Below are 26727 nucleotides of genomic sequence, written 5' to 3' on the forward strand. Positions count from 1 at the left end.
TCACTTGTGTTGCTCCTAGGAGCTGTCCAGAGACCTACGTCACACATTAAGTTCTCCCCCTCCAGCCTTTCCACTGTTGCACACTTGGAGAAACCTCCGTCCATCTGTCTCTTGGCCTTAAGAGGCCATTGGCCTTTTACTCCACTTCACTTTCCTGTCCAAATACAATGAGAACAAGCGTTACGGAGTTTCCCATCATTTCTAATTTCTTGCCTCCTATAATATTCTATGATAGATTTAAAAACGCTTGTTTTATTACCAGAAAGAAATGTTAGCCTATTAAGCTAATATAAAATAAGGAGTAAGGAATTCAGTTTTACAGTTTGTTGTTTCCTAAGCCCAGCACTGCCTCCTCCAGTGTTGTATCTTCCTCCCTGATTTCAGTAAGTATAGAATAATTTACCTCTAGCAGAACAAACGTACCTACTAGCAGCCTTGTACCTAGCATCGCTTGGGAATTCTAAGAAAGCAAAAAATCAGGTCAGCTTTGAAAGGTAGAGACCACCGCCTGAACATAGACAAAAACCTGCTCCTCAATCTCCGAAACCGTCATGCAAAATTTTGTAAGGGTTTCCTTAGAGGTGTCCAAATGCATAGTGAACAGAGAAACCACCTTTCAAAATATATAATGGATACTGTTCCGTATGCAGTCATACATTTTGGACTATCATCCAATAAACTACATGCACAGAAGTTAATTTAGTTTTCCAAACAGTAGGTCTGCCACAGTCTGGAAAAAGGTGGCAGCGGGGGGAAGACGTGCTTTGCTTTATCCATGGATTTTCTCAAATCAGATATACCCCTGGTTTTTCTGTTAGGTACAGCAGTTTACAAGGACACTACAGCACAATTAACTATTGCATTGGTTTCTCTGCTTGGCCAGTGAAAACAGACTGCCTTAGCCCCTGATTATTTTATTTTCATTGAAATATCTTTTATTTTTAGGTCTTTGTCTAGAAAAGTTGCCAATTTCCTCTTCAACAAGTAACCTCCATGCAGATCGTGAACAAGAAATTATTATGTGCTATGAGAAGGCTGGGGATATAGCCCTTCTGTACCTCCAGGAGATAGAAAGGGTAAGATGGAATATCTAGTTCAGTTGAAATATTGGGTGTGATTTATTCCATAGTAGGACATAATGCCTAGTGCAGTCCTCTTCAAGGTAAGCTCAAGGTGATATGCATGGTTCTCCCCCTCCCCTTTTAATGCTCACGACATTAAAATGTACGTTGTTCTAAACTTTTTTTAACATTGTGTTTTTATTGTTGTAACCAAACCTGCCACCTTAGGTTGAAGGGCAGGTAAGAAATTATAATAACAGTCACCATCACAGCCCTGTGAGATAGGTTAGACTGAAAACCAGTGATTGGCTAAAGGTCACCCAATGAGTTTCATGGCTGAGAAGGGATTTGAACCCTAGACTCCCAGAGTCCAACACTCTAACCCAGGCATAGGCAAACTCGGCCCTCCAGACGTTTTGGGACTACAACTCCCATCATCCCTGACCACTGGTCCTGTTAGTTAGGGATGATGGGAGTTGTAGTCCAAAACATCTGGAGGGCCAAGTTTGCCTATGCCTGCTCTAACCACTAAACCACACCATACTCCCAGATCATAAGGATTGCAGAAAATACCTATAAAGCACATTGCACATATTCACTGGTATAAAATGCTATTAAATCATTTTTATATAACTTAGGGCAGTATCGGCCATCATGTTTATTCATGAAACCTAAAGATTGAAAAACTAAATTTATGTTTACTTACTTGGACTAGTTTTAACTGTATAAATTAATGTACATACTTTGGTTTGTGAAAGAGGACTATAGAGCTGGAAAGGACTGGATCGTTCCATTAGGCCAACACTTGTGCTAAGAAAATATTCCTTCACACGAGCCACATTAGCATATAATGACAAATTATGGTTTTGTGCTGTGTGGATGAGTTTCTGTGCACTCAGACAAAGCTTAAGACATCCCCCCTTGGCCTTCTGCATTGGGGGGAGAATGTCTGCTTAGTGTTACATAAGAAACGGGGACCCCGGTTTACAACGAACCATGGTTAGTTTCTAAGCAAACCAACTTCAAACCATAGGTTATAAAGCTTTCTTGTTTAATAAGACATATTCACATTGAGAAGGGCTATGGCTCAGTAGTTTCTTGTGATTCCTGAACCATCTCAGGGAAAAGTAGCAGTGTTGGTATGGTACTGATCCTGATTAAAAACCTACCTTGGCCATAAATTCAAAAGGTTACTTTGAGGGTGTCATTCTGTCCTGGCTTTTGCATTTCAGGTATTAGTGAAAAGAGAAAGATCTGGGTGAGATGCTCAGAGCATGCCAGTTTTGATTTATGCATGATTTTGATTTTAAAAAAAATTATCAGTAGCATATTGTGATCAGCAATGCAATTCTGCACCTTAATTTCTCCTGAAATTTCCAGAAACTTGTTTGCCATCTAAAATAGAGCACCTCTTGTTACTTTAAGTAAAGCATTAATTTACAGCTTTAATGCCTAATTCACTATTTGGAGACATTTACTGAAGATTAAATAACTCAGTCTTTGACCCCTGTGTGCATTATTTTAATAAATCTGGCTGCATGCCAGAATAGGATATCTCATTATTTGCTGGAACTGAGCTTCTATTGATGGCTCATTTCTTTACACATTCCAGCTGAAAATAATCCAACATCATGTGCTGTTCAGCACTTTTTGTTCAGAATGCTGTGACTTTTTATCACTGTCTCAAGGTTATGACAGTGTGGCTTGCGTAACTCACAGGAAAACTCCTAAGGGTTCACGTGGTAAAAAGAATCTTTCACCAAATATGTACCAGTAGTGTGTGGTGGAAAATGTGTTGCAGCTTTGTTCTTAATGAAAGCTGGCATGCCTGAGTGGCTTATTGGTTGTGTAATCTTAAACTATAACACAGAATTTGTAGTCCTGAAGTATATGCAGACTCCTGGATTTTATTTATGACCTTGTGTTTCATTTTCCCAACCTGTTAAATTGAATTCATAGGAATGTGCTGGAGTTTATCTGGTTTTAAAACATAAAAATCCTCCGAAAGAACTTTTTAATCCATTCTTTCCTCAGTGGTCTCAACAGCTGTTTACCACTTGTTTAAGCAAGTTGGGTTCTTGCTATCTTTGTTTATAAGATTTTGCCAGCCTCAGTCAGGCATAAAACACTAAAATAGAGTAAGAAAGCATCAGTTACAGAAATCGTAAAATAAAAACAGGACAGTGGGACCAGGAAGTGAAACTTTGATGAAAGCAGCAAATTGGGCCATTAAATGGAATCACATTAATATAAAATGCAGTTAAAGGCAAGGGAGAACAGGATGGGCATGGAAGTAGTTTTGAGTGCTATAGCAGTTTAGATTAGCCTTTGCCAACCACATGTTTAGGGCTACAACTTCCATCAGCTGCGCTGGTTGGGGCTGTTGGGCATGGGAGTAGCCAGGATTTTTGTTGTGGGGGCAGGACTTCGTTAGGAGGGGCATAACTGACGTGATTGGCCAGTTGGAGAAGTATTTCTATTGTTTTACTTGGGGGGCAGCTGCGCCTATGCTGTTGGGAGTCCAAAATATTTGGAGTGCTTCCAGGAAGAAAAGCAAGTGAGTCTGGGCCAAACAGCATCGGCCTTTTCTTGGCCCTCGCCCCATCCCCAGCTGGCAGCCCATTGTCCTTCCGAGGTGTGGACAGGACGATAGCCTCCCTGTAGCCAGGTGGGTGGCACCTAGTCAGGTAATCCCATGAGGTGTCACAAACTGTGTGAGGGGGTGAGCGGACATTGTTTTAGTCGATCGGGGGAGGGGAGCTGCACCCATGCTGTTGGGAGTCCAGAATAACTGGAGTGGTTTCAGGGTAAAGGTAAAGGGACCCAAACTCTGTGGTTGTGGCGCTCATCTCGCTTTATTGGCCAAGGGAGCCGGCGTACAGCTTCCGGGTCATGTGGCCAGCATGACTAAGCCGCTTCTGGAGAACCAGAGCAGCACACGGAAACACCGTTTACCTTCCCGCCTCAGCAGTACCTATTTATCTACTTGCACTTGGACGTGCTTTCAAACTGCTAGGTTGGCAGGAGGGCTTCAGGTTGGCAAAGGCTAAATAGTGAGCCCATTTGAAAGTAATGCTAAACCGCGGTTTAGCACTAACTTGATGAGACTCCATGAGCCTGAGCAAAATATGGGGCTCATGCATTTAGTTTAGTTTCACTTTCAAAGAGTCTCTGTTTAGCGTTATGGATGACTTGGGGATTGTGGTTTATAACAAAGCAATGGTCAGCACAGGAGCAGCTAACCAGGAGCACAGTTTAGCAACTATCCAGTGCTTTGCCGTTAACCAAGATCGGCAGATGGTATGCAGTGCTAAGCCAAGAGTTGACTGCTAGAGTGAGAGTGTGGTTGCCAACCTCAGGGTTTTAGAATCCCCACATACTCATACTTCATATTCAGGCCAGTAGAAGTTTAGGGTTGGAGTTGCAAAGACCAGCACACTCTTCCGAGATTTGGGAAAGACTCAGAGAGTGTGAGCTGCCTCTACAGTAAGCCCCAAACAAAGAAGTGCTGGGACAGTGGCTCAGAACCTTTAAAAAATTAATTTCTTTAGTGCCACCCAGGTTCCCTCTCATCTGGGGATGCAAGAATAAGTGGGAGGTTGGTGGCAGCAACTCCTGTGCTGTGGAGTAAAACATACTGCACACCAGCACACCAGGACTGTTGTGTTGCAGTTGCGCAACGAAGGGAGTGTGAGAGCCTCTTTTGGGCACCCACCACTATTGTCACATATGGAACAGAATATAGATATTGAGATGATAAAAGGAACGTATGAAGATCAATACTGTGTGTGTAAGTTGACTTGGGAGAAAGGTAGTAACTTGGGTAATTTCGATTTATTCCATTGTGTGATCACCCAGGTAATCATGGCCAATATACAGAACAGAAGCCCTAAGCCAGGGCCTGCGGCACATGAACAAGAACTTGGATATTTTTTAGAAACAGGACTTCAGAGAGCCCATGTCTTGTACTTCAAAAATGGGTAAGACTTAGTTCAATATTCTCCTTGATCATAAATTTAAGAATCTGTCAGAAAGTGAACTAGGCCAGCCTTGGGTTATGTCTTAATATTTCAAAAGTATAGATACTTTGAAAATATTAACTCCTTCGTGACAGTCAATTTTTCATTGCACAATAATTTGAATTGTGTGCAAAACAGATCCTTCAGTATGTTTTATGGGAATGTAATCGGTTACAAAAAAGTTTATTAAAGATTTTCCCATTTGGTGGTAAAGTTTTAGTATTGAAGAATGCTAGAAAAAGAAGAGTTGTTGATCTTAAAACTTTTTTTTCCAAATCTCTTCAGTTACCACTTATTTTAATATTGTGCTGCAGGATAAACGTGCATGAAGACCAACAGTATGTATATGCATATTTCCATTTGTGACTACTCAGTAGATCCTTGTAGACTCTGCATGTCAGGTCATCCATAATTTTGCAATAACCTTCCCTAAGAATAGTTTACTAAGGTATATAAGAAATCCAAATGCTACAGAAAATGAAGAAAGGAATTCAAGCCTCTGTTCATTTTTGAAGGCTTCAAAACTTGGTGCACTAGGTTTTAGATTAGTTTGCTACTCCCACAACCCTCTGAAAGATGTGACTATTATAACATTTTAGATTCAAGTCAACCTTTATAGGAAGAGTAGAATATCCTGCTGTGTTGGTAAACTGTGTTTGATATAAATGTCGTAGCTGGTGAAAAGCACTCCAAGTTTTGAAACATAGCATGTAATTGCTCATTTGAGTTTTATAGGTCCCATTTTTAGTGTTTTGAGAACCAATATGGAATAATGCATGGCCTCTGAGTTGTACTGTAGTTCTGATGCCATTATTTAATTGGACGAAAAATGGAATATTAAGATTTCATTTTTCGAGTACCCCTAGTAAATAAGGTTGCCAAGAGGGAAGGGGAGGAAGGAAATGTTGTGCTTTATTTCAGTTTTTAGTGGGAAATACTGGAAAAGAATGAGCTACAGAATGCATGTTCGTAAAACTTTGCATAGGAGAAATATAGGAATTTTCTTATTTAAGTACACAGATAGTTTGCGTAGTCTGGGCTTAGGGTTGGTGGGCTGATCACAATGAACTAGTTTTATTCCAGTTCAAGAAACTAGTAGTGGACTCTGGTCCACAAAATAAATTTGTTAATCTTTAAGGTGCCTCAAGACTTCTTGTTGTGTTTGCTGCAACAGAAACAGACTAGCACCGCTACTACTTGGTAAATTATTCACCTTGAGAATTCATTTCTTCCTACAAAACATCAATTACTAGCTGGCTTCTGTTCTGAAGAATTAAGGCCATTTCCTACACTCTTGTGTTTGTTCCTCAGAGAGAAGGTTTCATACTTGTGCTCTTAATTAACCAAAGATCTATGAATATGGCCCTTTCAACCATCCAGTTTTCATTCTGGAAGTAACTTGGTGCAATCTTATGTGAAAATGCTAGATGTAGAAGTGGCTTGTAGATATGTTATCAATATAAGTGGCTAAGGTTGGGTGTTTGACCTCTTCAGAAACATTTCCCTGATCATGTGTTTTTAAAGTATCAACATCATGGCAACAAATAAGATTATATGCTGGTCTGGCACTAATTGCAAAATAACCACACAAATAACCACAGCTGCTATTATGAAATAATTACATTAATTCTAAAAATGTAATGAATTGTATATTTTATTACATTTTTATTCTGTACTACCAGGACCTGAAGGGGGGTCCCCTTTCCCCCATTTTATCCACACAACCACCTGATGCAGGTTAGCCTGTGTGTGTGTGTGTGTGTGTGTGTGTGTGTGTGTGTGACTGGCCCAGCACCACTTAGCGAGTTTCAGGGTGGAAAGTGGGCACGAACCTTGTTCTTCCTGGTCTTAGTCGGACATCTTCTCACTAGGCAGTGTCTTTTACCATTGATGGTTGTTTGTGAAACACCTGCAGTTATAGGAGAAGCTTTGCTTTGCTGCTATATTTGCCCATGTCTTCTGCCCTTGCAAATTACACCATCATTACAGGAAAGAAAGAAAGAAAGAAAGAAAGAAAGAAAGAAAGAAAGAAAGAAAGAAAGAAAGAAAGAAGAGAGAGAGAGAGAGAGAGAGAGAGAGAAAAGGTTACCATCTACACAATGCCATATGCCATTTTGGGAATATTTCACAGTATTTGATCATGGTCAAATAATAAGTGGTCAGTTGAAAATATTTGACCAGTCAATTGACTGGCATGTCAACCAAATAACATGCTATTTATATGCTGTTGGAATCCATCTGCCTCAAGAGACAATGGAGCGCACCTCTGGGGGTGAAATCAAACCTCTGCATGGAAGTGACCTCCACGGGGTGCAAGCCTGGGCAGTGTGCCTGGAGATCCTGGGCTGCACAGACGACAAGCCCTCCCTCCCACCCCAGTCTTGCTGATGTGCTCCAAAGAAAAGCAGAATAAGCTTGGCTGCAGGAGATGCCAGAGGGAAGCATACAAGGCGCCATCCCACCGTCTTAGGGACTCCACTCTGGATTTGTGTAGGGTTTACTCCTTAGACTTTTCTTCTCCCAAAGATATCTCAAAAGGCAGTGCAGGTTTAGAGTGTTCCTTCTCCTAGATGGGCTACTTCTCCAGATTGGTGAGCTCCATCTGTCCCTCACTTCCCTCTACAGCATATGCAGAAACCGCCTTCTTGACTGTTGGACCCTCTATTGGTCTCAGTCCGCTCATTCTGCTTGAACCTGTCTTTGCATGCAGGGAAAATCCCTAACTCACCAGGGGTTTGAGACCTATTGGCTACTGTCACCTGGTCTAGCCAGCATGTCAATCATTCAGGATTGTACACCATTCCAGGAACTGAGGTTATGCATTGCAGTTATGTCTCATTGTAGTGAGTCTTTCTAGGTATATCTGTTTTGTAACTTACAATTTTCATCGCCATAGTGCAAACACAAATAATTTTTTTGAAGAAGGTCTTCAAATCAATCCTTACTCTGAGTGATAATATTGAACAGTTTTGATGCAAGACACTTGGTTTGGCTATTCCAATTCAGCCCCCATTGTTTTGATATCCCTTTGTGCAGGAATCTTTATTTTTTCCTAAATACCTCATTCATTGTCTTCCCTTATAAAGATGGCTTTCTTTTTTCATACATGGCCAGTCTAATGGGGGAAAAAACAACATATTATATTTTGGGCCATTTCACACATTTCTATTTTTTTAGCTGCTCAACTCATCTGTTATAAGTGTACACTTAAAATGGATTATGTAAATGCAGTAAATGTGTAACAGAGCAGTTATTGACTGTGGCTCCCTATTGAGTGTGCCCTTGCTGGCAAACTTGTCTACCTGGGCGCAACATAAAATTGGCCAAAACACAGAAAATCCAAGGATGTTTTCATACACTTTCTGCTGGTGCTTCTTTGTATTCACAGTTGTGACACATGTTAGATTTTTTAATATGTGTGTTTTCCAGCTGTCTGTAGGAAAGGGTTGCAATGGAAGTAGGAGTTTGACACAACATTAGCATTTTCATCAATGATAAACCATTGAAAATTGGATTGCATGTAAAGAGAGATACTTTTAAAAGCATTAAATGGAAGGTTGAGTTAGCAGTGAGGTCTGTCATTTCTCACAGATTTGGCTTCCAGAGTTCTTTGGGCAGATGAGTCTGTTTGAATGCATTTGAACTTTGTTGAACAATGTGAATGATTGCACTCTCACCATGTTGATCACTATTGCTGTGTTTATGGGAGTGTATATGATCGTGAGAAAAACACAACTTGGAAAATATGCAAAGATACTAGCATCTGTAAAAAGGTTAGACTCATTGCACTGGTGGGTGTTGTATATTGTTGCTTATTGAAGCAGAATAATTTATCTTAAGGTGGACCAAGTGACCCATTTAATTGGTTCCATTATTAGCTGTTTCTGTGAAGGTTTTCTTTTAAACAGAAATGTTAACCGCTGTTAGAGACACTAATGAAACTTTGAAGATCCATTACCTTTTAGGTAAACTGAAACAGCAAGTAGGAGCATTTAGAAGAGACGTGGAAAATCAATTATCTTCTCGAAGTCTGACCCCGTTTTATAACCATATATAATTTGTACACTTCAAGTTGTCATTAATTTCTTCTCCCCAAAAGAAGAGAAAAATGAAAAAAAAGAACGGTATTGTATTCACTGGCTGCGGTCGCATGTCATGCTATACCATAGTTTAGTATGACATGCTCAAGCGGGAATGAGCCATAGTGAGCCTCAGGCTTGTGTGCTTTGTCCCTCTCATCTTGTCATTGTCATACTATAGTTACTGAAGCTGGCTTGTTTAAATAGTTAGGATTAATCACAGCAGAAGGGAAAGCTCCAGACTCCCTCTCCTGACTGCATGGGAAGAAGGGATCATGTGAGTTCAAGGATTGTGGTGACTCATTCCTGCTCATGCACATCATATGAAACTATGGGTTGGTGCCAATATGCAAATATGCATAACAGTATTCTGAATATTAAAATCACATTAAAGACTATGGTATCTGAAGAAGTGTGCATGCACACAAAAGCTCATACCAATAACTAACTTAGTTGATCTCTAAGGTGCTACTGGAAGGATTTTTTAATTTTTATATTTAATTATATTTATTTTATTTTGTTTCAACTATGAACAGAGTTATTCATTATAAGCAACTTTTTTTGGTTGCTTATCCAGTTGTCACTTTGCCCAGGGGGTCTTGCTCCGACCCTCAGTCCAAAGTGGTAAAAGCCTTTTATCAAAGCACTTTCCCAAGAGAGCAGGGTTCAAGGTCTGGCACGGAGAATCAGTTGTAAGTTCACAATGTGATCCAGCAGCAAGATCAGGAAACAGTCAAGAGGTCATTGTCACATTGATATATCACAGGTTGAATATCCCAGTAAGGCAGGTAACTAGAATGGAGAAAAAGGAACTAGAGGCTTATGTTGTTTCCAGCAACTGGCAAACTCAAGAGCGAGACCTTATATACTGTGGCCTCCTAGACCATACCCATACCGACCCAAGGATTGTTTCCTCACAAGTGGAGTGACAAATCTTGGTCCATATGTTTGTGCTGTGTTGTTGTTCTTGGGTCTAGCCCTGGCCTTTCGGCATTCTTGAGGACAACTGGGTGGCCCAACGTCTCCCTCTGACAGTTCCAAGGGGTTTTCAGGTGGTCTTCCAGAAGAAGACCTATCAAGGTGATCCTCAGCACTGGTTCTAGAATACCCCACCTGCTCCTCAAAAGGAATATCTAGTTAGTCATCTGAAGACCCAGTGCCTGGCACCAAGTCAGAGTTAAAAGAAGGGATGTCATAGTTTTGGATTTCCACAGTACTCAGTAGAACCCTGTTTGTCTCCTTCCTGCTGGATACACATGGGAGTAATACACCAATCCAGAAAACGAGAAATCTATATGTGCCTTGCACCTCTGCTCATCATAATATCCACCCCCTAGAAAGGGAAGCCTGGATTGGGCAAATGAGAGTCACCCACAACCTTCTATTTCCTAGTTTGCTTCTTATTCATTTACCAGTGAGAGAGGATATGGGAGCTCTGTTGAGCCCTACAGGGATCCTTCCATGTTAGAGGTAATGTACGTGAGGCCAAAAGAATATCATGCCTATCTCTCTATACTGAATTCGGCCTCATTTATCACCATGCTGATGACCAAGTGTGCAAAGCTACTCTTTGCAGTCACATTCACATGAGTGACAATTAATCAATAACTTCAGCATTCAGGCATAGCCCAGCATGTATTAATTGGTTCAAGGAGAGAATGAGAGGCATATTGTTTTTTCTTTTGTAAACTACTCTTCACTGGCATTTACCTCCTTCCTTGCCTTTCTCTTTTAATTAACTTGGAATCTCTTTCTGCAACGATCATCATTCTTTCTCATTGCTCTGATCGCATCACCCTTTGCTTTATATCCTTGGGTATGACTTTATATACCTGGACTGACTCCCTGCAACTTTTAGTCTGGTTTATTAACAGGGGTAGTAAATCAGTTGTTTTCCCTTGCCTTTATGGATAACGCTTTCATTAGAACTGCAGTGAACAGAAAAATACGTCTGAATCAAAAGGAATAGAACATCTCCTTAGACATTCAGGGAAGATAACCTGTTAGGGATATTGTTTTGCATCTCCTAAACCTGCTTGTACCATGTCATGCATTCTCAGTGTTGTCTGAAGCTGATTTTGGAATGGAATACCAATGAGAAATTTCTATACTATAAAGCCTAGATGTTTCACAATGAAATTCCACACTGTATTTTTTAAAATGCAGAATGAAGCATTTGTGCTATAAAGTCAAGTGAACAACAACAGAATTTCATTTCATTAATTTCTAACTTTTTTTAACCAAGTTTATGCTCAGTGTTTGAATGACTGCCACATTTTTGTGTGGTTAATAGTTTGAACCTGCAAATTTGTTAAATTGCTGTTGTGCAGGGTCAGTAGGATTGCAAAAGTCTTTTATTGGCTGACACTATGGACTTAATTGGGGTTCTCTCTAAAGTCTGTGAAGGAACAAGATATGCTTTAAGCAATAGCAATAGTGTTGTTTAAAAAGCAAGATCTTCTGTTTTATTTCAAGTAGAATGGTTGCAAACCAATAGCCTCCGTCATGAGACTGCTAGCTATGTGGCAGCTCCTACAGTAAGGGTAGATGGTAGACTATAGCTCTAGTTTCCATATTTTTCACCCTATAGGACGCACCGTCCCATAAGGCGCACCTAGTTTTTTTTTTGGGGGGGGGGGAAATAAAGGGGAAAAAATTATTTCCCTCCCAGGTGCGGGGGAAGCCCGAGCTTCCCCCGACCCCAGCCCCCAGAACAGGCAACTCTCCGCAAGCCCAGCGCGCTCAGTGCGCCCAGGCTTCAGCATGCAGGCAACTCTCCGCAAGCCGCGGGAGTCCAGTGCGGGCTCCCACGGCTTGCGGAGATCTGCGCGAAGCCTGGAGAGTGAGAGGGTGCGCACCGACCCCTCTCACTCTCCAGGTTTCAGCGAAAGCCTGCATTCGCCCCATAGGACGCACACACATTTCCCCTTCATTTTTGGAGGGGGAAAAGTGCGTCCTATAGGGCGAAAAATACGGTACATGGTGAACAGATTGCTGTTCCTCCCTCTAAAGATTTCACAGGGTGATTTGCACTTCTATCATCACAAGTGACATCTCTCTCTCTCTCTCTCTCTCTCTCTCTCTCTCTCTCTCTCTCTCTCTCTCTCTTTGTTTCCCAACATTCCCTGTCATTTTACTGTTGAAAATTATGGTTATCTCAAAGTGTGATCCTTTACAACCTTGGTTTGCAAACTTATTTTGAACTTGTTTCAGTCCATGATTTATGGGGGATCCTGGTTTGCGTTAACCAGAATTTATGTTGGTACACAGGCAGCGACCGGGTTTGCATGTGGCAGCCATGGTTGCAAGGAGGAGTCAAACCATGAGCTCGGTTTGGATGGCCTGCTAACGAAACCTTGGCTTAGCCCCCGGCAGCACATCAGCGCCAGCACCAGGGGATGAGTGTAGCAATCACTATCCCTTCTTCAGGAACCCACACAGTTACATGTTCAGCCATGGTTTGGCTAAGCATGAACTGAGCCACTGTGAAGCAATGTTTAATGCTGGAGAGGGAGGGAGGATATTATTCCAGAGACGGGAGGAGGAAAGGAAAAGGAACAAGTGTACTTGTTCTGGTTCCCAGTTTGCAAGCTGTTAGAGCTGCGGATGGCATGGACCCTGTACCAGACCTGTCTTGGCCCTCTTGAACTTGCTCCTTCATTCTAACCTTTTGAAAAAAATGTCCGAAGGCACTTCCGTTTTCCTATTGTTTTTAGGGGGCTCGTTAATTCCAATTCAGCACATCATTTCTTCCTGTACTCACGTTTCTCTGTTCTGTATTCACTGTGGTTTTCACTGTGGAATTGCATTTTGAGTGCTTATATATATATTTATAGAAGTTTGTAAAATGCCCTAAACACCAATTTAAGTATTTTTAATTTAAATGTTAATGCTCCACCATATAGCCTGTAATAGAGTGGCAAGTCCATGACAGTACTACATAGAGCAATCTTGTTTCCTTTTTCCAGCTAATCAGCTGCCAATAAGAGGTTGCAGAGGTTGGTTTTTGTTTTTTGTTTGTAAATGGCAAGGTGGTAAATCTTTGCAATTCTGGTGAAAGCTTTCTGACTCTCTTGTAATTAATACAGATTAAGGCTAGAAGTGCCTACTTGCATCTTCTATGTGCCATTGCTGCTGCCTTTCCAACTTAGAAGCTTCCAAGTTTGAAAAGCACTGCTTTGTTTGAGGTGCCGAAGTCTTCTCAGGGTCTCACTTTAGCTTACAAAGGCATCAGAGCTGCCATCACCCTGCTTTTCAAAGAGGCTCTCCAAAAGCACTTAGGCTCAAGTGATTCTGGGGGGACAAAATTACTTCTCAAGGAACTCAATCTCTGTGATATGAGACAATGTGGTCGGTGCATAGGGCTAGGCTGTAGAATTAAACTATTTTAGACAAGGGTAAATTTATGAAGAGAGAGAGAGTTTACAGGCATTTGAAAGATGGAAAAGGAGACACTGCTTTTAATGGGATTGAATGTGTCCTTGAATAATGCCTCTTGTTTGCCTGGTGGAGGATGGAGAAATGGTTTATGTGTAGAAAGCTCTGACTTTTGTGAGTCTCGACTGTAGCCTGCTCTAGAAAGGGAACAGTGGCATCCATACTCTGCCCATTTTTACCTGTGGTCTTGCGCGCTGCTGAAACGTGCCCCCCGCCTCCCGTGAAGGTTGCTCACAAAGAAATGTGGTCCTTGGCTGAAAAAGAAGGTTCCCTGCCCCTTCTCTGTCAGTTATGTGCCCCCATTGCAGAGAAATCCTAAACCAGCCCTAGAAAGGAAACACAACAGCTTGTTTTCCTTTCAAGAAGAGATCTAGCTAGTTCACACAATTTCCCTCTCTTTAAAACAAAAACACGTAAAATGGATGGCAAATGCATGTTTCCATTGACTGGGTGGAAAGGGCGTTTCACGCAATCGAGGGCAGAATTGACAAACCGGACTAATGAGGTTACAAGGTTAAATGTCCAATCCAAGGGGAGAATTATCCTGCTACGCCAATTCCTTTTGTATACGTGACTGTAGACAATTTTCAGGAAGTTTGCAGGATGGAAAAACGGGGAAGCATTTGTAGATATCTTTATGTGAGGTGAAGTATGTGGAACAATCAGACATCTGGACAAGCAGGTGGTGGTTGTTCTTTAAAATGAAGTTGTTGACCAAATCTAAGGTTTAGGTTCCACCACTGCACCCAACACAAACATGCACTGTAGTGTTTTGCTGAGTACAGTGGTACCTCGGGTTAAGAACTTAATGCGTTCCAGAGGTCCGTTCTTAACCTGAAACTGTTCTTAACCTGAAGTACCACTTTAGCTAATGGGGCCTCCCGCTGCCGCCGCGCCACTGGAGCACAATTTCTGTTCTCATCCTGAAGCAAAGTTCTTAACCCGAGGTACTATTTCTGGGTTAGCGGAGTCTGTAACCTGAAGCGTCTGTAACCCAAGGTACCACTGTATACTACTTTCTGCCATATCAGTCCAGCACAGAGGTTGATCAGTTGCTACTTTCTCAGGTCAAGAAGCCTCCTGGATTAGAGGCATGTTGCGGAAGTTCATAATTCCTTGCATGCTGTATGCATTGCACTGTGACTTTTTCATCCCCCTTTTCTTTCCTTTTGAAACAAAAAGACAGGCTGCTCATGCGCAGTCCACATAATGCTGTGCTGTATATCCAGATCCACCCATTTAGCTGCGAGGAGCAGCTGCTCCTTTTCCAATGTCCACTGAGCCATTGGCAGATTACAAGTCCATCTCGATGGTGTATAAAAATGCCCTCTGGTCAGGACTTCCCCAGATTTAGATTGTTGTTGGTTGCCACAATCCCTTTCCCCGGCTTTGGAGGCAGAAGAAGAAGAAGAAGAAGAAGAAGAAGAAGAAGAAGAAGAAGAAGAAGAAGAAGAAGAAGAATAGTAGTAGTAGTAGTAGTAGTTTGGATTTGATATCCTACCTTTCACTCCCTTTAAGGAGTCTCAAAGCGGCTAACATTCTCCTTTCCCTTCCTCCCCCACAACAAACACCCCACTCTCAGTGGGGCTGAGAGACTTCAAAGAAGTGTGACCGGCCCAAGGTCACCCAGCAGCTGCATGTGGAGGAGTGGAGACGCAAACCCAGTTCCCCAGATTACAAGTCTACTGCTCTTAACCACTACACCAAACTGGCTCTCCACCAAACTGGCAGGGGTGACCCGCTGGCCTGCTTGTGATTCCAAGCCTGGAGGAAAAGTGGAGGCTCAGAGCAGAGCTTTAGAAGTCCTGGGTGTTCCTTCAGAGTCAGAATGACTTCCTGGTGATCTCTGCCTGCCTCGCCAGGTCCAAACTCATGAGAGGGTGGAGGCTCGTCATATACAGGAGAAAGTATAGACACTCACCTTGCTGAGGGGCTTGTTGTGCTAAGCAAGGTGAGCATATCAGGACCCTTTGGTGATTTTGAAAACAAAACTGTATATTTGTGAAACTGTTAGATGGTTTTGGGTGGGATCCAGCTAATAAGTCCCCTTAGAGGGAACCCTGTGCAATATTGAATTTTGCTTCATCGCGAAGGATGTGCATTTGTATAGATGGTAACCTTGGAGGCATTTCTGAACTTCTAAACTCATGGGGTCATAAATCCTTTCTTTAAAGTTTAAACTCCCACTTTCACATTCTTGTTTCTAGAGTCCTACGTAAGCAGAGTGGGCCACTTTTCATTAGAAGTTGTGGAGCCTGGCCGTAAGTGAGCATGAAAACATGCGAACTGATTCACAGCTTCCTTTTAAATGGAAACTCTATTAGCAGGGAGTTTTATCTTGTGAACCAGATTTCCTGAAAATTCCTGTACTAAAAACCTCTTAAAATGACCTTTGTCCCAGTTGTTACAGTAGTACATTTGTGACTGTGCTTTTTGCAAGCTTTGTGTAAGGAACAGAAATTGTATTATCACGAGAAGAACAGCCCATGTTAAACCATGGTTTAAAACAGCCTATGTTTTAATTTGAATGAACAGTGCGCTGGTGCAAACTGTTCCTCCCTTATCCTGCTGTTCCTGCTTTGCTACAAATGAAACAAGCCAGATACAGTGGTACCTCGGGTTACATATGCTTCAGGTTACATACGCTTCAGGTTACAGACTCCGCTAACCCAGAAATAGTGCTTCAGGTTAAGAACTTTGCTTCAGGATGAGAACAGAATTTGTGTTCTGGTGGTGCGGTGGCAGTGGGAGGCCCCATTTGCTAAAGTGGTGCTTCAGGTTAAGAACAGTTTCAGGTTAAGTATGGACCTCCGGAACGAATTAAGTACTTAATCTGAGGTACTGCTGTACTGGCATGTCATGCCATCCAAACGGGCTTGTGGTTTGTTTTCCAAAATAAACAAGAGTCGCAGCCAGGTTTGTTCTTAGTTAACTGCTTGTGTGTTGTTTGGGAGAAACAAATCGTGAACCTGGTTTTAGACAGCATAACAAACCAGACTCTGGCTTGCTTCACTCATGGCATGGCAGCAACAGGAATCGGGAACGAGTGTCACAGGAACTTTTGAGCAGCGTGCATATTTCTTATTCACATCAAAACATTCTTTCGAACAGTGGTTTAATGTGACAGGCGAACCAGGCCAGTGTGATGTGACTCTTTAGAATACAATTATAGCTACACTCCATTTCTGTTGCCAGGGTACATTTAAAATGAAGTCTACTCTTCCTAAAATCCTCAAATCCAAAATATCTAAAAATACCGGATGTGTGGGATGATAGCGCAGGATAGGGATGCAGTTTAGAGTACATTGATGTCCTGAAGCCAAATGTTTGATTCCAGAAGTCCCTTCTAAATTAGAGAATGTTTGTTCCTGTATACTAGTTTTCAGAATTATTATTTTTTTAACAATAAGCTCTGTTTCAATAACCACTATGGCTGTCCATTTGAATAAAGTACTCTCACAGAACAATCCCTTTTGTGGCATGCTGATTCATATTTAAACCTTTTCAAAAATTGATAGTACATCTTACATAGTAAAGTAGTTGCATTAGTTTTTCATCACCAAAACCCTTTTGTTCCCTCTATGCTCCCATAGTGATATGGAGCCTAGATGCCCCCCAAACTGGCATATAACCCCCTCCGTCCAATCCCAAAGCAGCTTGAGAGAGAGTGGCCAGGAGATGTTGGTTGTCAGGGTAGAAGCAGCTGCAGAGTTGGTACCATGGCACCCCTTTCCAAATAGGGCCTTTTATCTCAGCAGCATGGATAGTACTACAAGGTGTCTCCTTCCCGCACCACTCTGGCAATATCAGAAACCCCAGGTCTTTGCCAATGTTGCTCTTCTGAGAAGATGGGCCAGTTATGGTTCTGAAAGAAGCTATACGTTCCACGTGACCAGGAACCTGTGATGTAGCAGAGTAGCACAGGAAGGTGATATTGAGTCCCATCTCACTGAGGTAATATTGGAACCATCTATTATTATTATTATTCTTCCCTTCATCCAAGGATCTATTCCAGCAACAACAATATGTGTTTGCATGGATCGTGTAGGGAGTCCCAGCTGAAATAAGAAAGATTTTTTGCAAGCCATTAGGAACATAGAAAGCTGCCTTTGACCAGCCCCTTAGCGTCGTGGCTCGCCTACCTAATACTTTATCCTTTTTACCTGGAGATACCTGGGATTGAATCTGAGACATGCACAGCTCTGCTACTGAGCTAGGATCGATCCTTTATAAGAACAGTAGGAAACTAGAAGCTGCACTTTTGGTTTGGGTGCTTTTTAATTTTTATTTTGTTTAACATTCAAGAAGATGTATAAACCCGTATTTTGCAACTATTGCACACACACACACACAGCCATTATTATTATTATTAGTTGGGATCTAAGATAAGAAACTAACCTTCAGAATGGGGGACAGCTTACATTAGAGACCACTTTTGTCTAGATGGCAGTACAGTGGTGCCTCGCAAGACGAAATTAATCCGTTCCGTGAGGCTCTTCGTATAGCGGTTTTTTCGTCTTGCGAAGCAAGCCCATTGACAGCTTAGCGGATTAGCGCTACAGCTGTCAAGCGGCTTCCAGCGATCAGCTGTTAAGCGGCTTATCAGCGGAACAGCTGATAAGCGGCTTAGCGGCTTAAGAAAAGGGCGAAAAAAGCGAAAAAACCCCGCGGGGGGATGCAAGATTTTTTTCGTCTTGCGAAGCAACCCCATAGGGGAATTCGTTTTACGAAGCGCCTCCAAAACGGAAAACCCTTTCGTCTAGCGGGTTTTTCGTCTTGCGAGGCGTTCGTCTTGCGGGGCACCACTGTATTGAATTTTCCATATTGCTCATACACTGCTCGTTTAGCTATTGCCTGGGCTGAAATGACTAATGTTTTGTAAAACTGGATTTGGTGACTCCTATCTCCGTACTTCAGCTTCGGTTTTCGGTTCTTCTGAACCCATTGGTTTTCTGTTCCCTTTTCATAAACAGTGCCCAAAAGCTCAGACAGGAAGTTAGAACAGACAGCAAGAGACAGTGTAGGTGAGAAGATGCTTAGCAGGTTAATTTCACTGTTTTATTGCTATTGTTAAGCGTGGAAGTATTTTGGTCTGATGATCTGCAGATATTATGCTACTCTGCACTAGGAAGTTTAATGAAGCAATTCAGAGACACTGCAGAAGAAAATATTGTAAGCCCTGACGCCACGCCAAAGTGCACTGCACTGCAAAATTATAGTTTTTATCCTGGCAAAAGTGCTGATTAACTAACTTGTGATGCGTTTTAATCTTGCATCAGTGCACTGCCTGGGTCACAGGTGCCCTGGCACAGTGTAAATCAGTATTTATTATGCTGGAGAGTAATTGTCTCAGCCAAATGGAGTCTGAGTGCTGGACCATTAACTGATGCAAAAGTCTGCATTTCCTCCCCTGAATTACAAAACTGCACCATTTTGATATCTGCCTGGTTTGCGTAATCAAGATAGCCATCATTATAATGCGAGAGTGTCTGAATTTTCATGTTTTGCACAAACATTAGAATTAGCATAGGGAATTTGCATAATTAGTTTGTTTCTTGATAACTCCAGGAAATACAGTTTCTTCTCTCAGATCTTCTATTTGTGTCAATAGCATTTTCTTTTTCTCCTGCTTTTCTTCTCTCGTGTAATTCAGAGAAAATGCAGTGTTAAGTTACATCTTTATTTATGTTGATATATAAGGCATCCCTTCCACTGGCCCCCAAAACTCTTGGGCAGTTTTTCAAGGGGAAATTTTCCTCCTTTTAAGCTTAGTGATAAAGGGAGTGTAAGAGAATTAATTGTGTTCTCTTCTGGAACATCCTGCTGAGAAGCAGGAAAACATCCCAGAAGTCTCTGCTTTACTAGAGGTCATTTTAGGTCATTTTTACGAAGAGGTACCTGGGGGTAGCAGAGCTTAACTTGCTGTGGGGCTAAAAAGAGCACAATGTGATGTTGATAAAGGAGCTTCTAGGATGATCTTCTATTGTCCAATGAGGAGAAGAATGGAGGGTGTGCATCTAGCATCCACTTCTTTATTGATGCCAGTGAAGCAACGAGGAGAATCAACAAAAGCTGCAGCTTCTGTAAAAGAAAGGGGGAAGGTGGGGCGAGCGTTCGAAACTCCCATTGTTCTAGGTGCGTTTTGTGACAGGGAATTTCATTAGTGCGAGCAGTTTCTGAGCTCTGGGCACACAGTACTGCGCCTAAGATTTCAGATTAAAACTGTAGAGTGGATGGAAAGGAAGACCTTTTTCTGCCTCCCCGCTTCCAGCCACTCTCTGAAGACTGGAGAAGAGACCCTCTTAAGAATATTAGTGGGGCAGGCAGGGGAAGCCTGGCTTTGCTTTTTGCAGTCTTCCGATGAGGACTAGACCATTTGAAAAATGAACGTAAAATTTTAGCTGCCGTTCATTCATTTTCAGCTTTGTATTCTTGTTGTAAAAGAAGCACACCTAGACATTCCGTTGTTGCGCCCATAACCTAGGTTTAAGGTGCCATTTAGCTCCTAGCTTTCATATCTCAGTTTCTAACTCTGGTGATGTGGTCCTCAAGACCAACAAAAACATAGAGCCAGTTTTTTGCACTCTCTACGCATGCAAGGTCTCTGAGCATGATTGGTTAATTGAAGGCTGCAATTCCATGCACATTTATTTGGAAGCAAGTTGTATGGAACAAAGTAGGGTTTAACTTCCAAGAAAATGAATATGAACATGGTTGCAAGTATTAAGAACTTTCCATAAGCAAGGAAAGGCAACTATGAGTATTTTCCTAATTTGGGAATATTGTAGACATCAGTTAGGTGGAGGACATAAAAGAGGCATAGAACAATCATCAATATGAACTTCATGGATAATTTTGGTGATATATGATGACATTTTCTGGATTCTAGTGCTGGTGATGAGTTGAGTCTGCTATGAAGCCCATAATAATGAATATATAATATTTAGGATGATGATGCATTGCAATAAAGGAGGAACTTCACTTCCTTTTAAAAACTGATATGGGATTGTGTGTGTTAGAAGGGGGAAATGCTTTGTTTGAAAGGGGAAATGGTTTGTAAATTAGCAGGGGTGGGTACAGGATATTCTGTCATGTACAGCTTCCATTTATGGATTGTTGTGAATCGTTCGGAGCACTGCAGAAGTCTTCACATTCTGACAAGCCAAACTTGAAGTTGTGTACTGCAGCTTTACTGCAAAGTCCAGTGTCCAAGTCTGCTGTCAATCCTGCTGTTTAATTTCATGTTACTGTTGCTCAGGTTTATTTGATCTTGGAGAAAAGGCTATTTTTATATGGTTGAGACATGCACTTCTTGCGCTCATTCTGTCCCTCATTTATTTCTGTTTATTTAGCAGTAATGGGAATGCATTTTTTATGAGAGAAAAAATGACGAGAGGTTCATTCTCATTTTAAGAAAGAATAGTGAATTAAATTTTGTGGTACCCTTCTGCTCAACTTGCTACCTCTGTAAACCCTGTACTGTAAACCCTGTACTGCTGAAAATTAAAGTTGGTTGTCAAGTTGTTTTCAGAACAAGTGTATATTAAAGATATGCCATCCAGTTCTTTACTTTTCCATCTCAGCATTGTGGTTGCTTTACATTTCTGAGGGATGTGAGGGATTTTTGTTCAGCCCAGATTTATATTCTGGATTATTCTAGAAGAATAGCTGCAACAGCAGGAAGATAACAAACATTGCTTTGATGTCCAGTGACAAATTAATTGCAATCTGGGCATATCTGGGGTGCAGGCTGTGAAAGCTCAAATGTCAACAAACCATTTGGCCTTTCTTGTGTTAGTGTTTTTTTGCCTTCTCTGAAACATACATGTTATGTTTTGGATTTGAGAAAATAGTATTTTTTTGTGATCCAGAGTAAAAAGTTACTTGATCTTTACAAAAGTGGATAAATCAACTCTAGTAACTGGGCGGGCATTGGGGGAATGGGACTGATGCTTCCTTATAAAGTATTAAATGTTAACATATTAGCTGGAAATACTATTTCTGTGGAATTCTGTGTATACATACAGGAATTTGACAAGAGGAGTCGGTAGATTTAGAGAGATCCTACGAGCTGTTGAAACGAGAACTACACAAAATTTACGCATGGTAAGTTTTCATAACTACAATTAACTACAGATCGTTAAAAATTGATAATTAGTGATTTTTATAGTCAGCAGTTTTATACATTCCTGCTTGGGAGTAAGCCCCTATTGAACACATTGAAAAGTGGGGCTTTTTCTGAAAAGTGGGACTTTTCATAAGAATGCACTGTAGTAATATTTGATGTATTGCAGTGCAACGACCCTTGCTGTAACCAGCAGATAAAAATATTATTATGTTACAATTGGTGGTTAACATGCATGCCTATGCAAGCTTATAATAAAAGTTAACAATTCAGAGAAGAACCTTGACCAGCATTTACTATTTAATAGAATTTTGACAAGTGGGACCTGCATTTATAAACTGTTAAGAGGCTCCATTTACAATCAGGCGGTACATAAATTTTGTTAAATTAAATAACCATGCAGTGCGAAGTGCTTCTGTTCATGTTTCTAGCCACGCCATTCCTTCACTCTCACCCCCTGACTTTCTGGGCTCTCCCAACAGCCACATTTTCATGTACATTGAACATTACATAAAAACATATGAAAAACCTTTCTAGGTTAGGCCAATGACCCGTGTAGTTCAGCATCCTGTTCTTACATTGGCCAACCAGGTGCCTATGGGAGGTCCACAAGCAGGACCTGGATGCAGTAACACCCCCCCCCCACCACCTGCAATTCCCATACTGGGTGGAATTCTTCATAGCACCAAGGACAGGGGTCAGCAAACTTTTTTTTTGGAGGGGGCTGGTTCACCGTCCCCCAGACCTAGTGATGGGGCCAGACTGCCCGCGTGGGAGCACACATACGGCGGAGGGGGCTTCTCTCTCCCCCCTTCTCTCCCCCGGCCTACCTCCTCCACCACTCTGCCTGCAGTTGGGAGCCAGCTGTGGTGGTGGCGCCTCTCATTTTCAGGCCAGCTTTCCCAGGTGCCAGGTGTGGGGCTAGCAGGCATGCCAAGCTCCTGCCCACAGCGCGGCCATGGGGAGAGGCTGGCGGGTGGCGAGGCTTCCTATCAAAGCCCAGCCCCCTTCCTCCGCAGGGCGGGGAGAAGCCAGGAAGAGGGAGGGAGGAGACGCCACTGCAGGGAGGGGGGGGACTGCAAAAAATGGTGCCCCCAAAAGAGGGGGGAAATGGCGATTGCACCGATCCAAACAGTGATTGCAGAACCGTTCGTGGGCCGGATCCAGAGGACAATCTGGCCCACGGACCTTAGTTTGCTGACCCCTGACTACGGAGATTGTTCCGTCAGTGCAAGCATTTCTGCTTGCCTGACGGAACAATCTCCCCTCTCCTCCTTCTGTGTGTACCATTCTGGGGGTTCTCTTGAGCCTCCAAAGAGGATTTGGGGAGAGGTGGGGAGGAAGAAAGCCCTGTTGTGCTAGTGGAAGTCCTTGCAGTGGCTTCCACTATTGGAACGGGGTAGCTGAATCCAGCCAAAACTAGAATTGGAGCATAACCATTCATAGCCTCTGTGAATTCTCAGTGGCCTGCTTTTTGCCGGGAGGGGAGTGTTCCTGCTAAGTTTTTTGTTTTTGTTTGTATTTCTTGTAATCCTGAGGTTGTCCTACGCCTGTTGATAGTGGGACTACTATGAATGGACCTCTGGGCACAACTCTGGGGCCCCACACACCCCACGAGCTACTGAACAGCCCTAGACATGTCCCAGAGGTGCTAGATATCTCCCATTTTGATGTTTAAAATTTATGAGCCCATGGCAGAAGTGGTGTGAGCTCAGCCAATGAGATTCCACCTTTGGGGTTGTGAGGCAAATGAGAGCAGGAAGTGGGTGGGATGTGGAGGCTTGGCCTGTCCCCTTGCTACTCAGATGGCCTCGGGAGCCCCACAACTCCAAAGCTGACACCTCATTGGCTGAACTTGCTGCCACTCTCCCCCTGTGGGAGTTAGGAAACGCATGGATCCTTGAGGATCTGGTCAGCGCAGCGCTTCACAATCACAATCCATCAGTCTTGCTTCACTTGCGAGCTTTGCTCACCCAGCTAGCTAACCAGGCACAGAGGGAGAAGTTCTGGGCCACCACTACAGACTCAAACGCGGGAAAGTGACCTCTTAGCTGTGTAAGGGTCCACACTCAGAGAATGAGCTACCTTTCATCAGCTGCTCTTTTAAACCTCGGTTGATTCTGTTGGGAACTTTGTTTTTGTTAGCCAGTTTCATTCTAATATGTATTACAGTGACATCTTATGTTATCTGAGTACTATTGTAAGACGGTATAGAACACGTTGAGCAAAGTGCAGTATGTTGATGGCACATTCTGTTGTTGTACCGAAGTTACGTGTTGCAATTTGCTTGTTTTGCTTCATGCTCGTAAGCATAATTTTACACAGTTTTACTTACGTCCCTACTGCTGCAGTCTGTTTTTTGTACACCCTTTTTTTGTACACCCTTAACTTCCGGGAAATTACTTTTCCTTGTTGACAGACAATAGCAAGGCAGCTAGCCGAAATCTTGCTACGAGGCATGTGTGAACAAAGTTACTGGAATCCATTGGACGACCCTCCTCACGAGTCACCCCTGAATGATCCCCTATGGAAAGGTGCAAATACTAAGAGTTATGCGCTTAGCAGAAGACCACGGGTGTACTCTGGAGAAAAGTAAGCTTTTTGTTTATGATAATGATTATCTTTTAATCCGTTACTATGAATTGCAACAGTATTGCTGATATATAAATTAGGCTGATAAAATGTAGGAATTCAACTCTTAAACTGTTCCAGTGCGCATATGAGTGAAAGAATGGTGGAGAACAAAATCCATACTTTCTGGTTTGTGTTAAAGCTATTTGGATATTATGCCTGTTTTGTTGAGAGATGCTTTAGGTGGGCTGCGGTGTATTAGCTTAAAATGTTGGAGTCCTCCAGCCAGTGGCATGGTCTTGGCTGTTCTTTCTCTCTCTCTTTAAAATTGCCGAAAGGTGGTAGCTTGAATCTCCCCAGCCTCCCGGTCACCTGCTTGTTGAGTTAGAATAGCATGAACATCTTCAGAAGTGTTTTCTTGGCAGGTCCCACCATTTTTTGGAACATCATGCAGAAGTTTTTCCTACCTTAGAACTTTTTTTGGAGCTTCAGAATTTTTACCTGCCGTGAGCCTTTGTTCCATGAAGTAATGAAACAATCCAATATTTAAATTTCTAATTGTTATTGCTGTAGTGCAATGCTGTTGATAATTTTCATGTGCTGTGACCTGCTCCAGTAGCATGTAGGAGGCTTTCTAAAATGATAAAGCATTTAAGTTCCCAGGGTGGGATTCACCTAACCAGCCCCATCAGAGGAAGCCTTGTGCAAGGACTTCCACTTGCGCAATGTGACTGTCCCATTTCTCCTCCCCCCCCCCAATCTCCTAGATTGGCTCTGGTAGGTTGGGAGAAGAAGAAAAGAGTTTGGATTTGATATCCCACTTTTTCACTACCCGAAGGAGTCTCAAAGCGGCTAACATTCTCCTTTCCCTTCCTCCCCCACAACAAACACTCTGTGAGGTGAGTAGGGCTGAGAGACTTCAGAGAAGTGTGACTAGCCCAAGGTCACCCAGCAGCTGCATGTGGAGGAGCAGGGAAGCGAACCCAGTTCACCAGATTACGAGTCCACCGCTCTTAACCACTACACCACGCTGGCTCCCCAGAACCACAGAACAACATACAGCAGGAAGGAGAGGGGGGTTGGTCTGTCTGGCAAGCTGAAAGGCTTGTGCACAGGGAACGACTGAAAGAGCACAGTGTTGAGTTACATCCAAAGTGCTTACGAAAAGGTGTCCAAGTTCAAAAAAAGAAAAGAAAAGCCGATGTGTAGCTGTATTTTTCTAGGCGTTGTTTCAGAACAGCGGGAGAGCAATTAAAATGACAATGCTTCCAGTCTCTTATTAGCGATAATGAAAACATTGAAATGTGTGTTTTAAAATATTTCAGAGGAATAATTAGCAAAGCCATTCCAGAAACGATTCTTACAGTACAGAGACTGGACCTGTATTTATGTTGTTTTGAGCTGGGTGGAAATTTATCAAATGTAGAAACTTGCAGGGGAAAATTGGTTCTAAGCATTTCCCTTAGCTTTGGTCTGAAAGATTTCCCCGAGCATGTTTAAATGCACTCACTTGCATTTGCTATCATTTGGCACTTTGGACCTGGTAAGTGGAGTGAAATTTGTTTTATCTGACTTTTTTGATATACTGAATTATGCATAGAGTAGAATATTAGTGAAGCATTTCCTTAAAGGCGTAACAAAAGTAAATTCCCAGAAGAAGAAGAAATGTTCTTCTGTCTTCCTTTCCCTATTACATAAAGAAGTTTGTTTTCTATATTTAATACCTCTGAGGATTCCTAAATAGCTTCATCCCTTGATCTTTGCTAATATTATGGGAAGGGAGGAAAAAGCAAGAAGAACAGAAGTACAGAAAGTAGGTCTTACACTGGATAGGACTATTTGTCATTGAAGCCTTATACTGCCTACTCTGGCAGGTAGCATCTCTCCAGAATCTTGGGCAGAAGTAGGAATGGTGGAAAACCATTTTGGGCTGCACTGTCAAGTGAATTAATCTAAATATTATTATTATTATCCTTAATGCGTGTTGTCTGAATTCTCCTGTTCCAGGGCCATGTTGTTTTTTAAAAGAAAAGTTCATGGATAGTAGTAATAACATAATATTATGTTATTATACCCCACCCTTCTGGCTGGGTTTCCCCAGCCACTCTGGGCGACTCCCAACAGAATATTAAAAACACGATAAAACATCAAACATTAAAAAAAACTTCCCTAACCAGGGTTGCCTTCAGATGTCTTCTAAGAGTCAGATAGTTGTTTATTTACTTGACATCTGATGGGAGACGTTCCACAGGGCAGGCGCCACTACCGAGAAGGCCCTCTGCCTGGTTCCCTGTAACCTTGCAGTGAGGGAACTGCCAGAAGATCCTCAGCGCTGGACCTCGGTGTCCAGGCTGAACGATAGGGGTGGAGACGCTCCTTCAGGTATATTGGGCTGAGGCCATTTAGGGCTTTAAAGGTCAGCACCAACACTTTGA

The 26727-nt window shown here is 42.3% G+C and overlaps 1 protein-coding gene across 4 annotated transcripts in view; it reads left to right on the top strand.

Moving 5' to 3' along the window:
• TTC7B (tetratricopeptide repeat domain 7B) overlaps window positions 1-26727 on the top strand; it is an 89381-nt gene that overhangs the window by 4691 nt on the left and 57963 nt on the right. For all 4 annotated transcript variants that reach the window (XM_081910247.1, XM_081910248.1, XM_081910249.1 and 1 more), the window contains exons 3-6: window positions 946-1076; window positions 4920-5041; window positions 21624-21702; window positions 24141-24313. In XM_081910247.1, the coding sequence (XP_081766373.1) occupies window positions 946-1076; window positions 4920-5041; window positions 21624-21702; window positions 24141-24313 (505 nt within the window). The remainder of the gene's footprint in view (window positions 1-945; window positions 1077-4919; window positions 5042-21623; window positions 21703-24140; window positions 24314-26727) is intronic.

Source organism: Podarcis melisellensis (assembly GCF_964234715.1).
Source record: "Podarcis melisellensis genome assembly, chromosome: 1".
In the NCBI taxonomy this organism is placed as follows: domain Eukaryota; kingdom Metazoa; phylum Chordata; class Lepidosauria; order Squamata; family Lacertidae; genus Podarcis; species Podarcis melisellensis.